Here is a 25,921-nt window from a genome sequence, read left to right on the forward strand (position 1 = left end):
GCCGGATCGGAAATATAAGCAAAAGACGATGAGGTCACCGAGTGGATACCACGTACGTCACGAGTTCTGGGCGGGTTACCGGAGGCGTGTACGAGACCGACAAAGCTGGTAGCGACACCTGATGATGCGTAGCCTAACCAGAGACCTACAATATAACATCGCAGCGACTTACCCGCTTACTGATTCTATGTAAAGCATTTGCAGTGAGATAATTAGCAACTCACAGTATTCTCATTGCTTTTTTTCCCGACAAGAACTACAACGCGACGGAAAAAAATCGAAAAAAAAAATAATTGTAGTTGGACAAAACGTCACAAGATGTCGCTACGGGCTCCGCAGTTGTACGCAGTTGCTGCTGCTGCTGCAGCCGTCAACATCTCCGGTAACCAGGTGCCCTCAAACGATAGGAAGTCTACAGACGAACTAAAGCTCTCTGCTGCCGGGATCATATTGCGTAGTGGACAGATAACTGCTTCGACCCTCCGACGTGCGTACGTGGGATTGGTATGCCTTGAGAACGCGGCGTTCCCCGATGTAAATACGAGTCAGTAAAGCGTACATCACGTCATTTGCATGTTACGCATAAACACTGTTACAGAGCGCCAATGTCGTGACTTCAATGCTTCCTTCGTCACTTCTCATCCTGCTACTTTACGAATGATCGGAGCGAAAATGTTTCAGCACGTCTAATGCTGCGGCTACTCCAAGCCTGGCGGAAAACGTCGCCTCAGTTGGACAACGGCTACAAGAACAAAATCACAGCTACCGGCGAGATTCGCAAAGTGAATCGAGCTTTTCTTACTGATTTTTGCACTCCTGCCAGCTCTTTCGTCCATCGCCGCACTAGATAAGCAACGTAGTTTGACAGTCGAGGAAACAAGCACTCGCAACGCTCAACTCGCAAACGAAACATCAGCACTGACAACATAGCAGAAGCTGGCCAATGACGTCACTAGTTCTCGCGGTCTTGTTTACCAAGTAGACCATCTACGTCACGGGGCTACCGAGTGCTCTTCGAAATCGAAACTGCCTCCGGTCGTAACATATGAGCATATAATTAAACATTCGTCTCGCGCTGGGGTAAATGAGTTTCGTTGCCGCTATTATCGAGTCAGTAGCCATTGATTAAGAGCAAAAAACAGAGGTTCACAAGTTTTCTGTCACCACTCCTTTAACGACAGACAACTGTGTACACCGATATCGCTGCACTTTGAGTGTCATTCTTTTGCAGGGCACAAGTTCACCCAACAGAGCTTCATCTTTACCGGCTGTGACTGCTTTCTTCACCGTCACAACAGTGTGACATTATCGTAATCGTCAGAGAATTTTCAAATCGCTCCTCACCTGCTGAGCCTCCTGTGCGTCCCTTCGTGCTTCAGAGGCCAGGCGAGCGGCTGCCACGATTTCAGACTGGAGGCTGGTGCGATGGCCGTCGAGCAGGGTGCCAAGACGGCGTTCCTGGTCAGCGTTTGAGCGGCCCTCTCGCCGGTCCATCTCTTCGGTCATCCACCGGTGCAGCTGGCTACTAGGTGACCCCGCCGAGGTGTCGTTCAACACCTGTGTCGGTGGCCACAACACGACAGTTGAGAATTCAGAAAGGAGATGCACGGGCAGTGTTTCCTTCAAAACCTTTGAGCTTCACTACAATAGGTGAACAGTTGCGTTTAAAAAGATCTGCAACGAGATCCTTGTGGTCAAAGGACAACCTCCCAATGCTGCACGACAAAGATGACAGTGCGAAAAATTGGCTGCATAAAGGGGCTGTGTCAATTGCTGGTACTTATTCCACCCACAAGGAGAGAGAAATCCACCCACAAGTAGAGACACATCAGCACTCAATTCAAACACTCGATCACAGTACCCTCACCTCAAGCACTTTGCCCATGATCTTCGAGTCCAGACCGGCAAGCAGTGCAGCCACATCCGGGCAGCAGTCCTTTCTCTCTTCCAAAACGTGGACAACACGATCGAGCCTGCAAAAGAGATTGAACCACGGGGTCTCTCACAACTGCCTAGAAAGAAAACTAAATAATTGTTGAGGTTTCACGTCCCAAAACCACGATATGATTACGAGGGACGCCATAGTGGAGGGCTCCCAAGATTTCAGCCACCTGGGGTTCTTTAACGTCATTCTCGCCTCCATCAAAACCACAACCTTCGGGGCAGCAGTTGAGCCCCATAATCACTAGGCCACTGTGGCAGGTTAGAGGGAAAACTGGCGCAGCAATGCTGTTGTATGCAAGGGAATGATGGGATGTGTCACATTTTGACTGGCACTGTGCAAACTTTATTGAGACTTCATTGGCATTGTGCAAACTGGCATAATGAATTGGATTGGCGTTGCTTGGCCAAACGAGGCATCCAGCCATGATCAACAGCTACTTATTCTAACAGGATAAAAAGAAAAACAAAAGACTCAAGATTATAGTGCTAATACTCTTCATATGAGAAGTAGAGTCCCTGTGAAAAATCTACATGCTATGCATTTCGTGCATGCACAGTAGCATCAATGCCATTTCCTTGGGGCCCCTGTCCCCTTCGGGCACGAATTAAGATGGACTGTATGCAAATGCATCAAATTCACACCAATACTATTCCAAGCCACTTCATATTATATTTCAAGAAAGAAAAGAAAATACTTTCTTGAAACTATTGAATTTCTTGGTCAATTTTGATGAAACTTGGCGACTATGTATATTTGTGTGCAGATTTCAAATGTGCAATTATTTTTCTAGTACAGTAAAACCTCGTTTATCCGGATCTCGTTAACTCGGAAATTCGGTTAACTCGGACTCGCGGCACGGTCCCGGCAAAACTGTGTGTACTTCAATGGTGTTGAATGGTTGTTAATTCGGAAGGATTTAGCCACGCACCGGTTAACTCAAACTGCTGGCTTGGAGGTTCAAGCACTGACTGCTTGCCGTAACCGATGGCGGAACCAGAGTTTTGGAGAAACCGAAACCGAACCAACGACTCCAGCAGGATATGGTCATGATGATAGTGAATGAGAGGGGGGAAGTGGCTAGGTGGCACTAGTCACCACCCGGCGGAAGCTCTTGGGCCACCGGCGCATCCAGTGTCTACGCCTATGCCTACGCTGCTGTTTCTTTGTGTTGTGACTTCGCACGTAGCGTGCGAGCTCGTGCATGTTGCATTCTCCGGCTGTGCTTGTGCGTGTTGCCGTTGCCGTCGCGCTTCATAGTGATGGCGACCGTCACCGAAGTGAAGCGGCAACAGCATCCAGCAAATGATCTAGAAAGAAAGGTGATGATATTGAATGACGTGAAAGCAGGTGTTTCGACAGGAGATAGGTCTCTTCTTTCTAGTGGCATCCAGACTGTAGACTACATCGCCGTTGCTGGTCCGCTGACTGATGATGACATATCGGAAGTGCTTGAAAAGGATCAGAATCGCTGTTCCGATGATGACAGTCGAGATGAGGCAACACGACATCGCACCGTGCAGGAGGCAGCCAAAGCCCGCTGCCCTCGAGGGGTCCTGTGTCAGTTCTCGCGACAGCGAGCGTGCGCACCACCACCTGATGGGGTTGAAGAAGATCGTTCTAGCACAAATTCCGACGACGAGGCAGACAAAAATAACGCAGTTTTTCATGAAATAAAGGTTTGTCCGTGCCGAGCACATTTTCCTTTTGTTTTCATGGTCCATTCAATAATCCGGAATTCGGTTAACTCAGACATTTTCACCGGTCCCGTGAGATCCAGGTTAACGAGGTTTTACTGTTAATGTGTAGTTTTTGAAATACAAAATATTTCGTGTGCCTTTTGGGGAGCGAGACCTCTTCTAAACTGAGCGCGTTACAGAGTAAATCAGCATATTACAATAATTTGCAATCAGAACTGTGTGCAGTGCAACAAAAATGGATGTTCTAAACCAACTTGAACAAAAGTTATGGCATGTTCAACATTCGCAAGTAAGTCAATTTCAAGCAAGAATTTCACTCGTGAATGTTCAACATACCATAGCTTTTGTTTTAATGGGTTTAGAACAGGGTTTAGAAGGTGACAAAATAAGTTATGGCACCATGCCAAGAAGGACGATGACTGGCCAGTATACTTACGTGGTCCGTTGTCTCGCCTGCTCCATCTTCAGCTCTCTGACTTCATCCTGCAAAATTGCACGTGACCAGCTTTTAGAACCACGCTGCCTTCGACAATTATTGTCAAATGCAGATGCTTCAAAATACAGTACACTCTCGGTAAACTCAAATCTTTTAAACAGATTAGCTGCTTAAGGGGGGAAGCGGGTCTTTGAGACCGAAAATCAGAAAAAAAAAAACGAATTTTTGAAAATGTTTTATTTGGATTCTGCCGCTACTGATGCATAACCTCGCCAATTTTCATGCGTCTTTGATCAGTATTTTAGCCGTGACAGCATTTTATGTGCCATCATCGAGCTAAATTTTTAGCGATGAACGCGTAAAAAATGGGCTTATTCAGCGCCGCGCTGTTACCATTCTACGTTCCCTACGGCAGCCATCTTGATCACACTCGAAAGAGCTGCGCTTTTTCTTGAATATCCCGCCGCCCTTGCTTCCGTCCACTCAGAATTCACGTAGAAAATCCGCGCCAAAAAAGGTCCCTCCGCGTGAGCCTATGGGCACAGTGAGCCCACGTGACTAAATAACGCCTTCTGATTCGTCGGGCATCCAGCGCACGCAAAGCTGCAAGTTGATGTCGCCGTAGTATAACTGTGTTGTTCTCGATTTACGTCCGTAAAGTTCCAACGCACGCAAGCTGGCAAGAAATTGGAGCAGGTGTTTTTGATCATCCTCAACAAAGACTGCACGTTGTGGCGGCTTACTGGCACGGCGCCAAGTGAGCTAGACGAAGTGCGCCGCAGCCGCCGGGAGTGAATTAGGCCTACGTTCTCGGCCGCGTTTTGGAACTTTGATCGTGGCAAAGCCATATCGAAAGTTGCGGAGCGCTTATAAATTCGGAAAAAAAAGCGAGATCACGGCTCAGGTGCATCAGAAGCGCATCCAGCGGAGGACGACGTGGCGGCGGAACGCGATTCATCGGTCGAAACGCCGACTTCACCTGTGTCGGCGGCCGCCTTGATGACGTCAGTGATAGGCAGCGTGGTAGAAGGATCGACACGGCGTTCTGGACTAGCGCCGATCGTGCGCAACAGCAGAAAAAGACTGAAGATAAGATCTCTAGCTTATCGGCAACTTCCGCTAGCGAGTGCAAGCTGCGGATGCTCGCAACAGCGTGCGAGGGCTCTGACCCGTCGGCGGCTAACTACGGGATCGTCGACTTCTCCGCAATCAACAAATGGACCATTTGCAAAAATCTGCAAGGCGGCTTTACTGCAAGGTTGTTTTCCAACCAAAAACTCTCCGTCAGGGTTACCAGATAGTGCAAGCCTCAAACCGCCAAATTGGACTCCGAGGTAGCCCAAACATAGCCCAACGTGAAAATTTGAAGTAGCCCAAATATAGCCAAAATCAGAAAATGTATGCGTGAATCCGTTGTATTGCGTAATATTTTTTCTGCTATTCAATCCACAATGATTGAGCGATGGCTGCAGAATCTAGAAATTTAAGTGGACGAAAGTGGCCGAAATTCAAGTAAATTTAAGTGGACGAAATGACAAACTGCCACCGACAGGGTCACTGTACCTGCAACCTTCGGATGGGCGCTCCCCCCGTGTCACGCAATCTGCTCACTTTCCCTTTTCGGGAGACCTGAAAATATGCGCCAATGACTGACCAAGCGCCACCCCCCCCTCCTTTGCCTCCCTCTCGACTTTTTTTTTTTTTCAACCTGTTCTCCGCCACATAATCCTGCAGAAGCGATTCCTGAGAGCCTTTAGATATGTGCACGATTTCTTAGTACTTGTACAGTGTGATGTCTTGGGGTCGCATTCCGGGTTGTCGCAAATTGTTGGGGTATTTGAAGAACGTCTTTCCACCCTTGTCAGAACACGTGAAATCTCAGACAGACAATCTCCGATTCAGTAAAAACTGTAAATGCACGCCTATTCAAGAAAGCATTTCATAAGAAACACAGGTGTGCATTCTACTTAGAGGCACTTCCGCTGTTATCTTGGATTTTGGTCTGGGACTGAGCAAGAGGGCCCCCTCCACATCTTTCTTATTATCTTTCACTGAGTGGTGGGGGGAAAGGGGGGGGGGTGTTTGCTCGGCATTTTACGGTAGTAGAAGTCAAGAAAGTCTAGAGAAAACGTGAGCCATCAACACGGTTTCAAATTGACGACACGTGAAGCCCTTTCTTGGGCTACGTCTCCAGGTGCAGGGATCGTTCAACACACTGGAATGTTTTGATGGCGGGACCTATTAGCGGCATGCGCATGTAAGCCTTGGCGTTCTTTGTATAGAGCTTTTTAACAGAGAGAATAATCACCACCTTTCTTGGCTTCTGCACGGGAGTACAAAAGCTGATGTCACGCCTCGGTACTGCATTTTCGGGAGGGGGGGGGTCAGGCATGTTAACAACAGCCCAAAGGGGCTTATGGCGGCGGCCATGGGGCCTTCGTTGACAAGGTGCATTAGAGTTACTTGAGAGTTTTAGTCCTCGGGACCCACAGACGATCGCGTACGCACGCTCCTGCGTTCTTTTGTATTCTCCATGGGTGCAGCTGCTGGGAGTCCGCGGCACTTATAAGTCAGGAGGTACAGACGAGCGCAAGAACGTGCGCGTGCGTAAGCCGTTTGGGGTCCCCGATACTAAAATTATCTACATTTTGTAGCTTTTTGGAATTCTTGCCTAGTCGATAGCAATGTAGCCCAAAAATAGCCACATAGCCAAAGAGAAAAATTCGACGCCAACTCGAACAAAAAGTAGCCCAATTTGGCTATTAATAGCCCAATCTGGTAACCCTGCTCTCCGTCGCAGACTGGTTTTCTCGCTCATTGTACTTTTACCGGGAAGGCACGCGAGTACGACAAAACGACCTCTTTCCCCAACTATTACTGTGGGGCCGCCTCGTACGAACCCTCAGCCTTCACTAGGTGGACAAGGCAGCCGTCGTTCGTAAGAAAAAAAAAAGGGGAGGGGGGAGGGGGTAGAGAAGCAAGAACGGAATGAGCGAGAAAAGCAGTCGGGGATTGAGAGTTTTTGGTTGGAAAACAACCTTGCAGGAAAGCCGCCTTGCAGATTTTTGCAAATGGTCCATTGCTCGAAAGGACATGCACTAGGGCCGTTTCGATTGGAAAATGTGATAAACTACTCTCCTGGTGTCTTCTAAGGCATTTATTTGCAAAGTAAAGCATTTTTACTTGTGTAGCTCTCCTTGAAGATAGAGTTTTGTTTTTTGCTTTTTTTCTCAGTTTAAATTTTTTGGCCACCTTTCATTCTTTTAACAAGCGTTTCTCAGCTTTGGTACACTCGATTTTGATCATTTTTGTATTACTGAAAAGCTGGATGTTCAGTGAGTGCAACTAACTAAGTGTCATATGTTACTATAAAAAAGCGTAAAATTTTACAATTTTTACAAAAATATATTTTCTCGGTAATCGAATGGCCAACTTTGAAGCTTCATAACTTTTGTTGTAGGAAAGCTAGAACCATAAAATTTGCTTTTTGCACTCTTTGATAACTATAGAATGCAATGACATTTAATTCAGCAGGATCCGAGTAGGCAATTTATTAAAAAGCTGATCAAACGAAATTTTAATGAATGATTAATTTAAAAAATAGTCGTAAGGGCTACATAAAAACTGAGTTCATATTTGATATTTACACATGTAAATACATGATCACTGAAGTTTTCATCATCATCCTAACTTAAATAAAAAGATGCTTCATGTCAAAGTGCTTCTTCCCCCCTTAATTGAAAGAGCTGCATCTTACTACAATTGGTTTCGGGCTTATATTCTGCACCCCTGTTCATCTCTTAGTAAACAAAACTCCTGCAAAATGAAACATTTTCCTGGTCACTTCAGGTTCCATTTAATGAGAGTCTACTGCCTAGACGCAGGCTACCACACTTAGATTTTCGTGCAAATTTTTCACTTTCATTTTATGTCATACCTGTAATGCTTATCAAATGACAATTAACACTCGACTTGGTCAGTAATTAAAACTTTTGTGCTTTTCTACAGTTCCTAATTGTTCCTTAAGGCACTTGCATAATTTAAGCATACTTAAACCTCTGCGTAAACTGAAACCTCTATGCCGTTTCAAAGTGGTTTTGTGGCAATCAACTCTTACTAAATGCCAACAAAACTAAACGCATTAGTGTGTATTCATAAATAAAAACCTAGCACTGGAATTGGTACATCATTAAACAACCCCAACAATGTAACATGCCCCTAGCATTAAATATCTGGGAATTAAATATGATAGTAACCGTCGTTCGAAAGGCCACATCAACATTGTAGAAACTTGTCCTTTCAGCTGTTACGCTCTCACATGTGCACAACAATACTTTGATTTGTTGCAATGATGGTCGTTAAACCCATTTATCTGGCAACTTAGCCCACTGTTGCAAATCACGTCTAAGATATGTAACTCGCCTAACACCACTATTCCGAATGCAAAAACAGGCTGTGTGCATCATCCCTGTACTACCTACGTGAACCATTGTTTAGTGCTATATGTAACTACAAGGCCTCCTGTCCAGTAAGCAAAACACTAGACAAGAATCACTAGCTCGCCTCAACATTGCAGATTTTGGTGGTGTCTGCTAGGGCATATACTAGAGCACTGCACCCCAAAAGCAGAGCCCGGCGCGGCCCGTGGGCTGGGCAGGGTAAAGTAGCTTTCATGGCGGGCCCGGGCCGGGCTCGGGTCTGAAGCTTCGGGCTTAGGGCAGGGCCCGAGTTTGAGGTGGCGGGTTCGGGTCGGGCCGGGCTCTGACATTCCTCAGTTTTTAAAGGGACACTAAAGTGATACAATGAATCGGTTAAGACTGATATTGTGTACTCTGAGAACTCGAATGTAGTTAGTTTCGCCATCATAAGGAGAAAATCAACGGCACGGTTGCATTTTTAAATATCGCGCCTAAATCTCCGCACATCTCGTAATCGATTTCAAACTGTATTTCTTGTATCTTGGGGACATTGAGTCAACGAAACTTCTTGAAACTTGGTATGTTAAGTCTATGGCCCTCTCAGAGGTCAATGTACTTAATTCTTACCGATTAGAAACTACGTAGATCCCAGTAGACGCCGTGTTTGTTGCACAATTTTCAAGGCGGCGTCAACACCCGCATTTTCTTTTTGCGCATTTTCACGCTACAAAGACTTGTCGCAGCGAGCATGGTGATTATGGAATTTTAAGAGTAATTTACTGATAATAGAAGTATTGTTTTTTTTCTTTAGTGTCCCTTGAAGTGTGTTCCTCATACTTTGCGCGTACATATACGTTTCACATTTTATCTCGATAAAACTGTTCTTTTTTTTATGTTGGGCAAGCTATTTGGAGAAGTCTTGTGACCAACAAGCACTGATCTTTTCCTTCTTGCATATGGGGCTACTTGATTTATCTAAAACGGGCGAGCTAAAATAAAATAGACCAGGCGCCTATATAGTTAACATCTCGCTATTCAGTGCTTTATTTGCATTCGTTATTATTTTATATCCTAAATATTATTCTCTAATCGCAGTAATAAATGTAGCATAATACCTTTATACCTATAACTTATCATCGCAAGTGCGATCACTTAGCTCCAATGTGGAAAAACGTTCTTGCAAGTTCCAGGCCTCCATTAATACGAAAAGACTGCGCAGAATCTCGTAAAAAAACCCTATAACGACATCAGTGATGCTACCGAGGACTTCTGATTTGGAGCAATTTTTGGAGCAGCAAAATTTCCGTTTTGGAGCACTTTGGAGCAGCAAAATTTTCATCTTGGAGCACTTTGGAGCAGATAATTTTGCATCTGGGAGCACTTTGGAGCAGCGAATTTTACATTCTGGAGTGCAATACAGAAGCGTATTGCATTAACATTCAAGCACCTGAGTATTATTACGGGGCTCTTATGAAGGCTAGAAATATTTCGATTCATTGCAAATCTCATGGAAAAAATCATCTCAGGAGCATAGGCGTGTGCACAGGGGGGGGGGGGCAGGGGGGAGCGGCCGCCCCCCCTAATCACCTAAGAGGGGGGGGGGGGGCGCAAAATCTGCCCCGTACATTGACCCTTGCGAGAGCAATTATATGGACACTCTCGGTGGATTTTTGCCGTCGCCGTTGCCGTAATTTTCTGTATAAAGTCCAAATTAATAACATCAACACGCGCATTCTAGCCGCGGGTAAAAGCTCACGAGCACTGGCGACGAACGCGGCTGAAGCGGAGATTAAACTATCCGGCCGTCTGTCTCCGCCGCACGGACAGCGCATGAGATAACATCTTCCCGCGTGCGGGCCTGCCGTCGATTGCTCATCAAACAGAGAGGAAACGCCCCGCCCGTCTTTCATAAGGAGCATGAAGGGACGCCAGGGGAGCGGGGAGGGGGGGGGACCGCATCTTTCTAAGGGCACAGTCGCTTGCGCGCGCGCTATCTCGAGGCATCAGGAGACTGCTCGTAAACTTGCTGTGCTCTCAACGCTTACTTCGCGTTTAGAGAACTCAGAGCAAGAAAACGCTTCGGTTCCTGGAGGGGCCATATTCCCTTAAACCAGCGTTTAGTTGAGTTACGCGAGATCGGATCCAAAAGAGTTAGCTGCTAGTCTTACTTCGTTTCACAATACAATTTTTCGGTATCGCATTCATTGCTTCGCTCTTAAGCGAACCTGAGTTTTTTTAACCGTTAGCTATTGACCCCCGAAAGCGAGGGGCGGACGTGTAACATGGCGTAGCCGCTTCACTGTGGGCCGTCAGCGACGGGCCCGCTACTGACAGCTGCGCATTTGCGGCTGCTCCGACCAGGAGATATGATTTTACTAATGAGATGACATTTTTAAAAAAGCAAGCAAAAAATTCGAATTGGAACCCTAGCACGTGAGGTTGAAAGGGCAGGGCCTTTTTAGGGGGTATTTGCCGCAGAGTGATTACAAACTCGGACATGCTGGCGGAAGGAATTGTGAAAAAGCTGTTCTGGATGAAGATCCATGGATAAAGTATATCTGAGGAAAAGTGTCAACGCATTTCCACCGTTCGCGTGCTCTTCCATAAACGCGAAGCAAGGAAAATTCGATATTGTCCCATATATATCACTGCGAGCGATCACAGATTTCATTCCGCGATGTCCGGAAACAGAAGTGACAGGACTGAATTAAATAGTCAACTTCGCGCCAAATTCACATTCAACAGAAGAAGAAACACAAGACAGGACGAGCGCCCATCCTGTCTTGTGTTTCTTCTTCTGCTGAATGTGAATTTGGCGCGAAGTTGACTAATTCAGACATGTACCAACTAGCCCGACAGCGAGTTCTACTAGAAGTGACAGGCATTTTAGCGGCACTCATGTAGTTATTACTGAACATTGCTTTCCTTACGTGCCGTGCGACGCTTGAAACGAGCTATCAGCAGCGTTTCTGGAACAGACGACGTCTGCCGATGAATCGCCGTCGCACTTTCTCGCTACCGCTAGGCCTAGACGTCACGAGCCTCTGCGGAGAGCGCGTTTTGCTGTCGAGACGACTTGCAGAACAGAAGCTGCGTCGGCACCGTGCACGGCATCGTGGAGAAGGCTAGTGAAACTCGCCACCCAAGACACGCGATCTCTGAGAAAGGAAACCCGCGGGCGGCCGCTTTCGGCAACCACCGCGGCGCATCGGAGACGCGCTCACCGCGCAAAAGTGGTGCATGTGAAACGAAGCCGCGTCCGAGCGTCCGGGTGCCGCTCGATCGCCGCGGGCCCCCCCCGCTCAGTCGCTCGCATGTGAAACGGGAACGCACGCGCGAGCGCTATTTATTCAGCGGAATAATTCTTGGTCCATGACTGCGACTTTATTGGCAGCCCCAAAATCGAGCTGCACATGTTCTGACGCGCCGGTGGTGCGATTGCCGGTGATAGACGCCCCCAAACCCGAGACTTTGGCACAGTTTGGCGCAAATTTCGTCGATATTATCAGGATAGCGCAGTAAATACAATTTGGCGCACTTTGGCGCAGCTGGCGCAGGAGTGGAATCACTGCGACATTCTCTTGACGTCTAGGCTCCCAGAGGTCACGTGACGCGAGATGGACATGCACAGCCTGTTTTGTGTGCTCACATTGTTAACATCTGAGCGTCCGTCTTGTTCCGCTATATCAAGGGTCTCTGCAGACCAACACCTTGTTGTGTCCTGCAATAGTAAAACATTTTGACCCGAAAGTTGATGGGCGGTGCCCTCACTGTGGGGAAGTCTCCGATAACTTTCACATGGTTTGGGCATGTCTGTTGAATCCTTCCATTCCCCCTAACCCTTCCCCTAGTAGAGAGGCATGGGAGGCAGCCCTACTCAATTGCTCAGGCCTGGAGTCTCAACGGGCTCTAGTCCAATGGGCGCGGGTAGCGGCGTTGTCCAGCGGAGTCCCGGAATAAGGACTCCCCCTATGTAAAGGGTCCTTTTGGGCCTGCAAACTCTCATTCTATTGAATAAAAGTTTTTCACACACACAAACTCGCCTCATCTAACGGGCCGCATTCACGAAAATTTACTTCCGCAAGGGCCAGGACAGTGACGAAGGTAGGAGTGGAGGGGGAGGGAGGAATAGGTTGTACGAGATGTCAGCTAAAGTTGCCATTTTAAAAACCTTTTTAATATTTCATATATGGGTCATTTCTGAAGGGTATTTGGCGGCAAGTTTCCACCAACATGTCGATACCTATCTCCAAAATGATTGAAATCTGGACGCCAATTCTGAAATACGGAGTTTTGTTTCACGGTTATGTATCAACACATGGTGGCTGCAGGCGATGCCTCGCGAAAAAAATATTTTAGACCTCTCATGCCTGTGAGCTCAAGAACGTACTTATAAAGAAAATAATAAAAAATGAGACAAAGACAGTCATGTACGGGCCCCGCCACGGTGGTCTAGTGGTTATGGCGCTCGACTGCTGACCCGAAGGTCGCGGGATCAAATCCCGGCCTTGCGGCTATATTTTCAGTGGAGGCTAAAATGTGAGGCCCGTGTACTTGGATTTAGGTGCACGTTAAAGAACCACAGGCGGTCGAAATTTCCGGAGCCCTCCACTACGGCGTATCTCATAATCAATTCGTGGTTTTGGGACGTTAAACCCTAGATATTATTATTATGTGCGGGCCGCAGGCCACTAGCGAGAGGTTCGTGGGCCGCGTGTTTGAGACACCTGCACTATGTAGTGCGAGAGCTACATGATACATTCAGAACAGCGTTTGAACGTGCAGGAACAGCATAAGGGCATTAAACATGTATATTCATGTTTAAAGGCAAGGTATATTAGCTTGACAAAATATCTGGCTTGAAATAAGAATCACGAATTTCACGCCAGGTGATGTCTCCTTACCTCGAATAAAATGCACCCAATGAGTAAGCTTCGAGAACAGGGGCATAGCTAGAAATGTTTTGCGGGGAGAGGGGGGGGGGGTGCACCTCCTTTATCTGAAGTGGGGGCTGGGCAGGCAGACGCGGTCGAGTGTCAATTTGTGGTGTCTATGCTACGGCAAAAAAAAATTCGGGCACGGGGGGAGGGGGGGGCACGGCCCCGGTGTGATGCCACCCTGTGGCTACGCCACTGGTCGAGCATTTTATTCGCACCTTTATTACCAAACTGGAATTAACCCTGAAAATAGATCGCAATCACTTCGTCCACCTACTGCCAGTCCTACCAGTGTAGTCTTACCAGCGTAGATCACCTTCTACCGGTGCAACATCGTTAGGAAGGCATACACCATTATAATAATAAAAAAAGCGCCCTTTGCACGCTGTGCATAACAAACATTGCTGAAAACTGCAAGGAGAAGCCATCAGAGGCATTTACAGATTATACTGAATAGTGACAATTTTCGGGAAAGAGAGAAATGAAGGAATCAGCTTGACAGCTATTTTCATTCTGCAGAGGTCCAAAAATACATCCTAAATTTGCTCCAGTGGTGGAAGTTTAGAACTACGTCTGCTGACGTCTTCACATTTAGCAAGGCAGATGTGCACCCCTGCGGCTATAGCGCAAGCAGTGCAAGAAACTTTAGTGCGGTAGGACATGTGATGAAACGGTGCATGGTGTGCTTATAATGGAATCTCTTTATAATTTGATTTTTTGAACAATAACATGAGAACAAACAAACTATAAACTATGCCACAAAAACTTAGCCTGTATATTAGTATAGCAGTGGTGTGATATATGAAAAGAATGCTATGACAAATATTTTCTTTTTTACCATTCGGCTTCCTACACGTATTTGCAAATTGCACGTGGTGCGCGCGGTTCGTTATAATTTTTATCTAGGTTAGTGTATTTACAACAAATGTAATACATTTGGCTTTTTTCCTCTCTTGATGTGGCAAAGTGCTACTACGATGAAGACATATGTGATATACATATCCAAAAGGGTGCACGGTTGGCTTTGCGTTATGGCACTCTTAAATGGGACTCTAAAGAAAAAACCGATTTGTGTCGTATTAGTAAATTACTCTTTCACAATTCCAAAATCACCACGCCTGCCACGAGAAGACGCATGGGAAGCGAGAAAACGCGCAAAAAGAAATTACGGCTGGTGACGCCACCTTGAAATTCCAAAATCAAACGCGTCATAGATTTTGACGGCGGCTGCTAAGTTCTACGCAGTTCCTAATTGGTAAGAATGAAGTGCATTGTCTTCTGAGGGACTTAACATACGAAGTGTCAGGAAAGTTCGACAAGCCAAAGTCGCCAAAATACAAAAAATACGCTTTAAAATCCGTGTTGTCACGCGTGGAGATTTTGGCCCGAAATTTAGAAATCCAACCCTGGACCTTGATTTTCTCCTTTATTAATGCATCTGTGATGGTGAGACTAACGACATTAGATTTCTCAGAGTACAATTTATCAATCTAAGCCGATTGATTGTTTCACTTTCGTGTCCACTTAAAACTTCAATAGAGAGTGCAATAAAAGCAATGAGAGCGTTCTGTTCTCAGTCCCCTCTGTTTTTATTGCGCTCCTTATCAAAACAGAACTCATGCAACAAATCACTTTTCTTCCTGCAATATCTGCTAGAAAACGCTCTTGATGATTCCGATTTTATTCTTAGAAAATTAGGTACAGTATACCACTGTCAAACAAACGCTCATCGTACCCAGTATGTCCCTTCAACTGTTTCCACGGTGAGCCAGCCCCTTTTTATAAGAAAGTACCATACGTTAAAGAATACTTGCTAGGGAAGCATGCGCCAAGCAGGCGTATATATTTGCCACTTAAAATGCCTTGCGGTCGATTCTACGTTCGGGCAACACCACCTATTGGCTCGAGACGAGCCGTCCGGGTAGGCGAAATTTTTTCTCGGGTTCAGGCCGGGCCCAGGTCTCTCTTTGAGTCGCCGGGCTGGGCTCGGGCAGGTAAATGTGAACGATTCCCAGGCCCGGGCCGGGCCTGGGCTGAGAATCAAGGCCCGTGCAGTGCTCTAGCACATACTATATCGCTTTATCGAAAAAATCAATTACATTATGTATTAAGGAAGCCATGACAACATAGAAAATTTCAGAAAATTTTACTGAGCCAATGTGGCTGAAACAGGAAAAAAGATCGACACTGAAATTCGAGATGTCAAAGTGATATCCAGGCACTGTCATATCGTGAGAATTTTTAAAAATTAAACGAACTGTCATCCTCTCTTCTAATAACAAACCTATGATTGCAAAATTGGCAACAATACAGCTCTCAAAGAATGATTTATCAAGGTAAAGTAATTTTGTTTTTGCCATAGAGGTGTTATGAACCTTTCTTTTATTCGAAGGCAAAAACTTCCTTTTCTCTTATTCAACGAAGAACACTGTTTTCCAAACCTTAGCAAATAAGCAAATGACAACGGTCAAGAATGAGAATTGTATGCAAACCAACAAGAATGTATGTTCTAATCTCATTTGAACAAAAGTTGTGGTATGTTGAACATTTGTGAGCGAGTCTACATCTCATCTCATTTCATTACATATAGTTCTCCTTCCAGTATATGGTGATATGCTTTGTTGCTTTGAGCCTATTCGAGTCTAGGAAAATATATTCTAACAAGGTGCATGAGATCGTTAATATTTTAAAGACTACACATTGCCCTAGAAAAATAACTGCATATTCGAATTAGCCCATAATTACACAAAAACACAAAGTTTCGTCACGATCAATGAAGAATTCTAATAAATAAAAAGACGTCTTAAACCTCAAAGTCCCTTCTTTACTACAGACCCAACGAGTCATGATTATGGGACGCTAAAGAGAAAAACTATTTTTCTCGTATTAGTAAATTACTCTTTCATAATACCAAAATCACCACTTTTACCGTGAGAAGATGCTTGGTAGGCGAGAAAATGCGTAAGGTTTCAAGGTGGCATCGTCATCTTGAAGTTCCCACATCAATCACCGTGACGTCATGAATTTTGACGGCGTGTACTAAGCCTATGTGATTCCTAATTGTTAAAAATGAAGCGCAGTGTACTATAAACAGACCAGAGAATTAACCTGCCAAGTTTCGGGAAATTTCATAGAGCCGCTTTGAAGTCCATGACGTCACATGTGGATGAAATTTAAGAGCCAAGCTTAGGCCTTGATTTTCTCTTCCGATTATAGACCTATGATGGTGAAATTAATGACAGTAGAGTTTTCAGACTAATTTACCAGTCTAAAGTGATTCATTGTATCACTTTAGCATCCCTTTAAATGCTCGCCACGGCGAAACCGCGACCCCCACTCCCATAACAAATATGGCTACCAAGGCGTAAGAAATGCTTGCCACACTCACGCTGCTCTGAACAGTTGCCCGCTCGCCGTCACGTAAGCTGGCGGCAAGTTGCGGAGCCAGGCGCTTCAGTTCGGTTTCCACAAGAAAGCGGATGCGCTCTTCCGACAGCGACTCTGGCTCTACCCACTGCTTCTTCTTCAGCTCCGTTGGAGTCGCCGGAGACTGTGACGGAGTGCCTGCCGAGGGCCACGAAAGCCACGCCGGTGGAAAACTCCAGGACGCCAATGCCGCCGCCACTGCTTTTGATACTTCCGCTGCCACCTTGGTGAAAATCGGAACCAACAATTACACTAAATTCATCGCTGGGCAAGATGATGATTACTGGGTTTTTGTGGTGCAAGGGCCAGGTTTGGCCGAAGAGTTCCATGTTTTTTGATGTTGTGTTAGCGTTGACCAATGCTTTTCGTGTGGTGATGTAATATGGCTGTAAAGAGGCCCTAAAATCATGCGCTATGTCAAACCGTAAAGTATATATATGGTGAATATAATAATAATAATAACTGTCGGGGTTTGCCGTCCAAAAACCACAATATGATTACAAGGGACGCTGTAGTGGAGGGCTCCGGAAATTGATTATCTGGTGCTCTTTAACATGCACTGACATCGCACAGTACACAGGCCTCTAGCATTTCGCCTCCATTGAAATGCGACCACCGTGGCTGGAATCGAACCCGCGACCTTTGGGTCAGCAGAAGAGCATCGTAACCGCTACACTGCAGTGGCGGACTGTGGTATAAAATACCGTACTTACTCGATTGTAACACGACCACGGTTGTAACGCGAGCGGTGACTTCATTGCGTCCAAGAAGAAAAAATAAAACAAAAATAAAATAACTGTGGGCATCATTGCACTTTTTAAACAACTAGAATTTCGTGAATTTCGGTATTTGACTGTAACGTGAGGGTCGACTTCAGGCAGCAATAACCTGGAAAAAAGCTCGTGTTACATTCAAGTAACTACGGTAATGGCAGTGACACATGTAGTGATCTATGGGTGTTGAGTGAATGACAGGTGATCAACACTTCAGCAAGTGAGAACATACAATGAGCACAACTGCCTCCTCAAGGCCTTTGAGTGAATTGCTGGGCAAGAAATTGCCAAACAAGGCCTGGAGTCAACGGTTCAACAAGGGAGGGACACGTTTTCGTTCCCTTGTAGAAATGTCAGCTCCAGCGACTTTTCCTTTAACAACTTATCACTTCCGCTGAATTTCTGTTCTAATGAAGCACTTTAGGCTTAATGACATCAGTGAGCTACGAACCTATTTCATAAAATTGTAAGCCAGCTTTCCTGCCATGCCATTTGCCCCGCTTATGGCAATGCCGTCATTCTTGTAAAGCAATGCGTGTAATACAGATAGTTCACTTGCTTTAGCACTACACAAAAGTGTAGATGTGCTTCGCGTGATGAAGCTATGCATAAAACAAGTATGCACAAGACAAGTTTGAAACATTTGACCATACTCAACAAAACCACAAGTGCAATAATTACGCAAGCACACAGAAAAAACAAAGCTTGTGCATTGTGAAATATTGTCTGGCAACAAAAAAAAAGCGTGATAAATAATGTTGCAAGAACATCTCAATACATGTCATACTCACTACTCCCATATCAGCTGTATGATAACAGTATCAGTCAATTTTTCCTGTAGGAAATTTCTACTTCCCATAGGCACAAATTATGACGGAGTGTCTGCAAACATTTTAAATTTACTAGCATTATTCAAAGGCACTCAATTTTATGTTTTAAAGGGAGAAAAAAAGAAGGTAAGGTGCATTCTTCAATTTTGGTAATTATTGTAACGCTAAAACAGCCCAAGAAGACAGGGACAGAAAGTCATAATCAGGGTGTAATTAATTATATTGAAGTCAGTCATGTTCTTTCTATTTTTGCATATAGAGAAAAAGTCACAGCTTCGCCGCAAGGGCGAAGCAATGAATGCGATAGCAAGAAACTAATGCTATACGAAGTGAGGCTCGCCAATGGATACTCTCAGTTTGGACAGCGCTCCTGTTGCAAAGGCGGCCGAAGCAGCGAAAGAAACTAGCGTGCTTCAAGTGTCGAGCTGTGACACTTGATAGTTCGCGCTCATTCTGTTTGTTCGTTTAGCGGCGTCCCTTGAGCTCGAGTGACCTTCGTACGCTCCGTAACATGAGCGCGGACATCACGGTGAAAGCGTGAAACATCCCTCTTCCCCTCAGCACGAGAAAACCGCGCGAGCAGACAGCGGAAGGGCAAGGTTCTCCCAGCGCAAACATAACAAGATGCGAGCGCGCTCGCTGACGACTTTTAAATCCACCCGTCGCGCTCCTAACGCCATATCGCTGGTAATGAAGAAACACTTATAAGCGCCTAGCGTCTCTGAGTCCGTCCAGCGGTAAATGGTGTGTATATAACGCTCGCCGTTAGCTACGTGGAGGATCTGCGTTTCGTGGCGTAATGGATAGTGCCACTCGCTGAGGAGCAAGAGGTCCCTGGTTCGATTCCGCGCTTCGGAAGCATTTTTCTGAATCATTTTTCTTTGGGGCTTTTATATATATATACATACTTATACATATACGGTGCATGACGGGCGACGGCGATGGCAAAATTCAGCCGAGACTGTCCATATAATTGCTATCGCAATAATAAAATCTCACGTTCAAAGTTCATGCTCAGCTTGTTTTTGATTGTAATCATTTCGAGCAAACTGACACTGTTGACACTGCTCCCAGAAAACAGCACTTTGAATGGCACATCAAATACTGTAATGCTTTCACCAAAGTGATCGGTGATCGGTCACAGTCATGCGCTGCAGACTGAAGTTTAATGAAGACATGTTGACTACGCAGGAGGTTCAATTTATGCAGAACTCAATGCATCCTGCTGCTTCATGGCCACTAAACAAAAGAATTGGCAAAAAATTGTGAGCCATTCCACTTGAAGGTGCATGACCAGCTAAAGCTGTTTAGCACGTGACGCAGAGGTGGCACAGAAATTTGAACAAAGGTACAAACTCATTTAGTGACCTTAATCGGTCATTGTGACACAAGCTGGCAAAATACGCTATTGTTGTCGCTGTTCTCTTTGTCTTTCCTCATAGGCGCACTGCTACTTGGGAGTCCTAACTATAGACGGTTTCGCGACTGCGATAGTGGCAGCAGGCTTTCTACCCCAAAAAATTTCTGGTGACTTCATTTGTCATTCACCAACACCGCAGAGGAAACTGTGTTTTAACAGTGAAGCTGTTGTAGCTCGCCGTAGTTTGTGTGGTGTCACCAGAAAACTTCTCCATGTGGGTATGTGTCAAGCCCCACTACCGAGTACCGCAGGTGCGAGTGTAAAACGAAAACACGTGAAAGACAGAGAGGAAGAGAGAAGGAAAGAGAGAAACAAAGTAATAGAAAGACAAAGAGAAAAATAGAGAGAAATAAAGGGAACAGAGACATAAAATGGTAGACACACAGAGAAAACAGAGAGAGAAAGAAGCAGACAGAGCAAGAAAGAAATAAATAGAGAAAAAAGAAATACAAGGCAACAGGTACAAAAAATAAAGAGAAAGAAAGATAAGAAATAAAAAAAAATAAAGAAACAAGGAAGGCCACCCAGGTGCGCTCTTCCTTCAGGATTGGCACCACTAGTGTGAAGCTGCCGTAAATTTTTTAAAAGTTGTCTCAGAGTAAGGAAAGTCTCTTTTTACCGTTTCGGATAAAAGGAGGGCGCATAGAATTCACGAGTACCTCTGATAACCTTGTGTACAGCATAGAAGAATATTTATTTGAGCACACAGAGAAAAGTGTTGAAAGCCTGCAGGCTAATTGCCAAGGCTTCTTCTGTCCCACCAATGCTAGTATGCTACGTCAGTGGACAAAACCGGAGGAGGCCAGGGCATACGTTTGTAAACACTGAAACCGTCTATACGTGACCGTACCATACTATAGTGCAGAAATAAATTAACGTGCTATTCGGCAGCCGTAATTTGTATTGTTGTGCTCCAGCATGGACGATTACTGTCACCTCGGAGAGCTCGAGCAAACTCATGCATGTGATCGGTGCGCAGAGATTTTTGTTGATGCACACACAAAATGCACAGAACCCTAGCCATACACCACTTTGTTGTAAAACACATTGCGTCCACACGCGTGGACCTTTGCCTGACGGGGTAATGCTGAAAAGAACGGAAGGCTCACCCCATAGAGCTGGCTGCCAGCCGAGGCCAACGTAGGCTGCACCGAGGGCAGGGAAGAGCCGTTCTCCTCGTAGTAGAGCCAGGCCAGAAGGGGAAGCATGACGAGCGCGAACAGCCAGATGGCCAGGCGCTTGCGCCGTTGCGGCGTCATCCTGAAAAACAGGAGCAGCACACACACAGTACAGTCGAAACTGGACGTATCTCACCCGAAGGAGATCATGAAATACTACTCCGATAGAGATAACTCAGAAACATGAAATATGCCCATCGGAAACTTAACTGAAACTCCTCACGTCTCGGGGAAGTGTTGAGATCAACCGTGAGACTTGCCTGTTCATCATCGTCAGCCTGGCAGGCCCACTGTAGGCAGAGGCCTCTCACATGCTTTTCCTATTAAACCTGTCCTGTGCATGCTACACCACATTATCTCCATAAAACAGGGCTGTGAAAATCGCAAAATTTTGGGTGCAAAGCGAATTCGAATATTAAAGTTTAAGCACGAATCAAACTCAAAATTTTTCGAATATTTCACAAATATTTTCCGAATACTTCTAAGCAAAATCGCAGAAAAAAAGTCGCAGAGGATCCCGAACGCATATTCTGAAGTGATGGGAACATGAAAGCGTTCCTTTTCGCTAAGCTGGTAAAGTGCTGTAAAAAGGTGTTCCAGAGTTGTCTTATAAAGAATAAGGCAATGCAGAGGCCGAATTGTGTTTGTTTACACGATTTGGTACCACCAAGGTGGCGTCGAAAACACTTCACACGTCCTCGACGCTAAGCCTACAACGTTGCCATCAGACTCACCGCAGCTACGTGTTTCAAAATCACTATGCATGCTGCTACAACACTCCCTTCACAGATATCGAAAGCTAACTGATGTGGCGGACAACACGCAGTGGATGAGGAACTCTCGACCCTTTTGAGTCGAGAGTTCCTCATCTGTGGTGCAGATTTCCTTCTACTCCGTGGAAGTTGGCACCAGCCACAGTTCTGGTGGGAAAGCATACAATCTCATATGACAAGTACGACACATATCCAATAATCTCGTATGATCATACAAGAACACATATGATTCATGTGTGTTCATACGAGATTATTGGATACCAGGCATATGGTGGTGGTGAAAAACTTTATTATAAAAGAGAGTATGAGCCACTGAAAGGGCCCTACAGACTAGGCGACATCCTCAGTCCGGGACGTCATTGGACGATACCGCTGCTTTTGCTCGTGCAATGAGGGCTTGTTGGGCCCCTAGGTCAGAGCAGCTAAGCAGCGTCGCCTCCCAGTCCTCTCGCGTAGGGCTGGGGAGGGGAGGAATGGCTGTGTTCAGCTGGCAGGCTCATACCATGTGGTAGACATCGGCCGTCTCCCTACAGTGCTTGCACCTGCCGGTGACTGCAGGATCAAAGTATTGTAATGTGACCAGGCATAGTAATGTATTCGTTTGAAGTCGGCGTAGGATTCTTTCTCCCGCCTTATCCAGACCCTTGGCGGGGTATGGATACCAGCAATGCTGGGAGCGATAGTACTCTACAATTTCATTGTACCTGAGCAGCGGCGGTTGTGGGTTCCAGTCCATAGGGCTCAAATGAGGTACCCGGGGAATGAGCGCTCGGGCAGCCGCGTCTGTGGCCTCGTTCCCTCGAAGTCCCTGATGACCCGGGGTCCATACCAAGTGTTTTGAGGTGGGTTCGGTGAACCTCGTGCTTGCATGCAGAATTTCGTAGGCGAGGGGTGAAATTTCCCCTGCCATGTAGCGGACACAGGCTTTGCGGGAATCAGTAATGATTACGCTAGAAGTTCTGTGCGAGAGAGCTAACGCTATAGCGACCTCCTCCGCCTGTGTTGAGTTGCTGGCCTTAAAGGAAAGGCCATCCACCTGCATTTCCTTGTGGAATACTGCTGCTGTATAGCACCCCCTAGCTCCCGGTCTGGCGACGTCCACGTAGTAAACTCCTGTGTTACTACCGTGCAGTGTTTCTACGCCTGAACGCAGGCTTCCCGTCCTCCCTAGTGCAGCCCCGATTCCATATTTCTGGGTAGAGGTTGGACGAAAAGTTTGTGCCTCCAAAGCTCCGGCACCCTGAGCGTGTCCTCTGTTTCATGGTTATGTTGTATACAGAGGCAAGCGAGAAGGCGCCGACTTGAGGGCGTCTGTGCAAGCAGAGTGTACTGGTTTACTAGATGGGCTTTCATGAGTGCTGCTATCTGTCCCGTAGTGACGCAGGTGACGAAACGTGCAGTATTGCCCATGAACCTGGATAACTTAATTCGCTGTTTGCAGCGATGCTATCGAGGACTTTAGATTTGGAGCAATTTCCGGAGCAGCAAAATTTTCATTTTCGAGCACTTTGGAGCAGCAAGAATTTCCATTTTGGAGCAGTTTAGAGCAGGCAATTTTGCACCCGGGAGCACCCTGGATCAGCTAATTTCTCATTCTGCAGTACGTTAGAGAAGCAAGTTGCATTTACATTTGGACACTTGAATAATTGTGAACTTTTGTGATAAGCTACATAAATACCTCGATTAGTTGCAGCAAATCTTACGGAGAAAGTGCTCTCAAGAGCACTCATAATTTCACTCTATTATTCAAGAATGAGGGCATTGTGCAAATGGATGTTGTGGAATGAAATCCTGAGCTCTTTTTTTTTTTTGAGACAAGCAGAAATACAATACTGCATCAATAAAGTTGTATATTATGAATTATGAAACACTACTCTAAAAAAAAACTTTGTGATCATCAAAGTACAGGGCTCCTGCCAGAAATCTGTAATCTTGATGTTACTAAAATGCTGCACTTTAAATCAGTAGAAGTGACAGACAAATGCAACATGCGGCATACAACAGCGCCTCAATACATGGACGTCGGCAGGATTTTGCTGCCGCCTATACCTGCATGCTAAACATTCACACGGCCCCTTACGCATGCTCCAAAGGTCAAAGCCAGCCTCTTTTTCTTCTCTGTCGCTTGTATTGATCATTGTGATTGATTATTGAATATTGCCTTAATTACCAGCAGTGCAGCACTTGAAACGAGCTACCGGCAGCATTTCTGGAACAGACATCAGCCGATGAACTGCCGCCACACTTCATCGGCACTGATTGGCCTAGAAGTCTTGAGCCACTGCGGAGAAAGAGTTTTGTCGTTGAGTCGACTTGCACAACAGAAGCAGCGTTGACACCTTGCATGAGGTTGTGGCTTAACCCAAACGCACGCAATGTTTCGTCTGAGGAATCCTTGGTACGTGCCACTGACTTCGGTGGCTTCCAGATCAAGCTGCACATGTTTTTACATGCCGGCAGTGTGATTTCCGGTGGTAGACACTGTCAAACCCCAGACTGGCGCAGTTTGGCACAATTTACGTCGATTTTATCAGGATGGTGCAATAAATCCCATTGGGTGCACTATGGCACAGTTGAAACGAGTGTAGAATTACAGTAATCCCTCGTTAACTCGAAGCCGTAAAATCCAGGGAAAATTTCGAGATAAGCGGTATTTCGAGTTAAGCAAAACGCCGAAAATGTTTGCCCAGGTCACTGTAAAAGAAAAGCCAGTGCTGCCAGGAAAAGCTCCACTGCACGAGACGGCAACCGTAGTAAAGCACAAGAATTCAGAGCGAAAAAAAAAATTTATTACCGAGGACCAAAAAACTGCGTGATGCTCGCCTGTTTCGCGTTCGCGTTCGGTCCCAGAAAGGCGTTCTCCAGTTGCTCAACACATCGCATGAGCCGTTGGTCGCCACCGCTGCATTCGACCTTGTTGCGGAGCAAGCGCAGCACGTTACGTGTTTCTGTCGTCGTAGGCACTTCTCGGGGCTCTTCCTCGTCTGCATGGTCTTCTGCGTCGTTCACGGCCATCTCAACGATATCGGCGTCCGACAGCATTCCGGTAACGGGGACGTCCGCCTCGTAGAGCGCATACTCCTCAAAGGCCATCTCGCCGTCTTCAGTATCGTTCACGCAGCCAGTTGCCTTGCGCACTTCATTGCACAGCTCATCACAGCCGCTGAATTCTGCGCCAATGTCTTCTTCGATCGATTCGGGGGCGCGAGAAAACCCTGCATGTGCGAAGCAGTTAGCAATCGCCAGCGGGCGTAGTTGGCGCCAGGCTTCGGCCATCAGATTGATTGCACCCAGCAGATCGATTTCATACTTTTTCCCATTGTCGTATGACAGCAGAATTCGGTGCAGCAGGCTCTTCCTATAATACTTGCGGGCAATCTCAATGACTCCCTGATCCATTGGCTGGAGAACGGACGTCATGTTCGCCGGCAGGAACTCCAGCCTAACAGCCGCCAAGTTGTCGATTTTTCCGTGACCGGGGCAGTTATCCACAACAAACAACACTTTCCGACCGTCCTTTGCCATCTTCCGGTCAAGCGCACGGACATGCTCTTCGAAAAGCGCCGCCGTCATCCAGGCCGTTTTATTGGCGCGGTATGTCACATCCCTCGGGAGCCGTGCATTTCGGAAACACCTGGGATTAAACGACTTGCCAATAATGAGGAGGGGCAGCTTTTCATCGCCGGTAGCGTTGGCACCAAAAAGAATGGTTATCCTGTCTTTGCGTTGCTTAGCGCCCGAGCACGCTTCGCCTTTTGGTGTGTTATGTGCGGTTAGGCAGCATTTTGTAAAAGAGAGCGGCTTCGTCGAGGTTAAAAATGTCCTTGTCCGCGTACTCCTTTTGCAGCTCGGCGAGGCGTAGGTTGCGCCATGCGTCTGCAGCCTGTTCGTCGACAATGCCGCTTTCGCCGTGGATAGGCTTCGATGACACGTTATTTCGCTTCTTAAACCGCTCGAACCAGCCATTGCTGCAGCTGAAGTCCGCGTGACCCATCTGCAGTGCCAAAGCGTCTGCTTTTTCCATCATCATTTGGGTTGTCACGGGAAGATTGGCTGCTCGAACGTTTTGGAGCCACAACAGAAGTGCT

The 25,921-nt window shown here is 46.3% G+C and overlaps 1 protein-coding gene across 1 annotated transcript in view; it reads right to left on the reverse strand.

Annotated features, from left to right (window-relative positions):
* LOC119399330 (SUN domain-containing protein 1) overlaps nt 1-25,921 on the reverse strand; it is an 85,569-nt gene that overhangs the window by 29,530 nt on the left and 30,118 nt on the right. The window contains exons 7-11 of the mRNA XM_049417663.1: nt 20,992-21,142; nt 16,822-17,082; nt 4,079-4,125; nt 1,868-1,973; nt 1,345-1,557 (exon numbers count right to left, since the gene is read on the reverse strand). Coding sequence (XP_049273620.1) covers nt 1,345-1,557; nt 1,868-1,973; nt 4,079-4,125; nt 16,822-17,082; nt 20,992-21,142 — 778 coding nt within the window. The remainder of the gene's footprint in view (nt 1-1,344; nt 1,558-1,867; nt 1,974-4,078; nt 4,126-16,821; nt 17,083-20,991; nt 21,143-25,921) is intronic.

This window comes from Rhipicephalus sanguineus, chromosome 7, assembly GCF_013339695.2.
Source record: "Rhipicephalus sanguineus isolate Rsan-2018 chromosome 7, BIME_Rsan_1.4, whole genome shotgun sequence".
Classification (NCBI taxonomy): domain Eukaryota; kingdom Metazoa; phylum Arthropoda; class Arachnida; order Ixodida; family Ixodidae; genus Rhipicephalus; species Rhipicephalus sanguineus.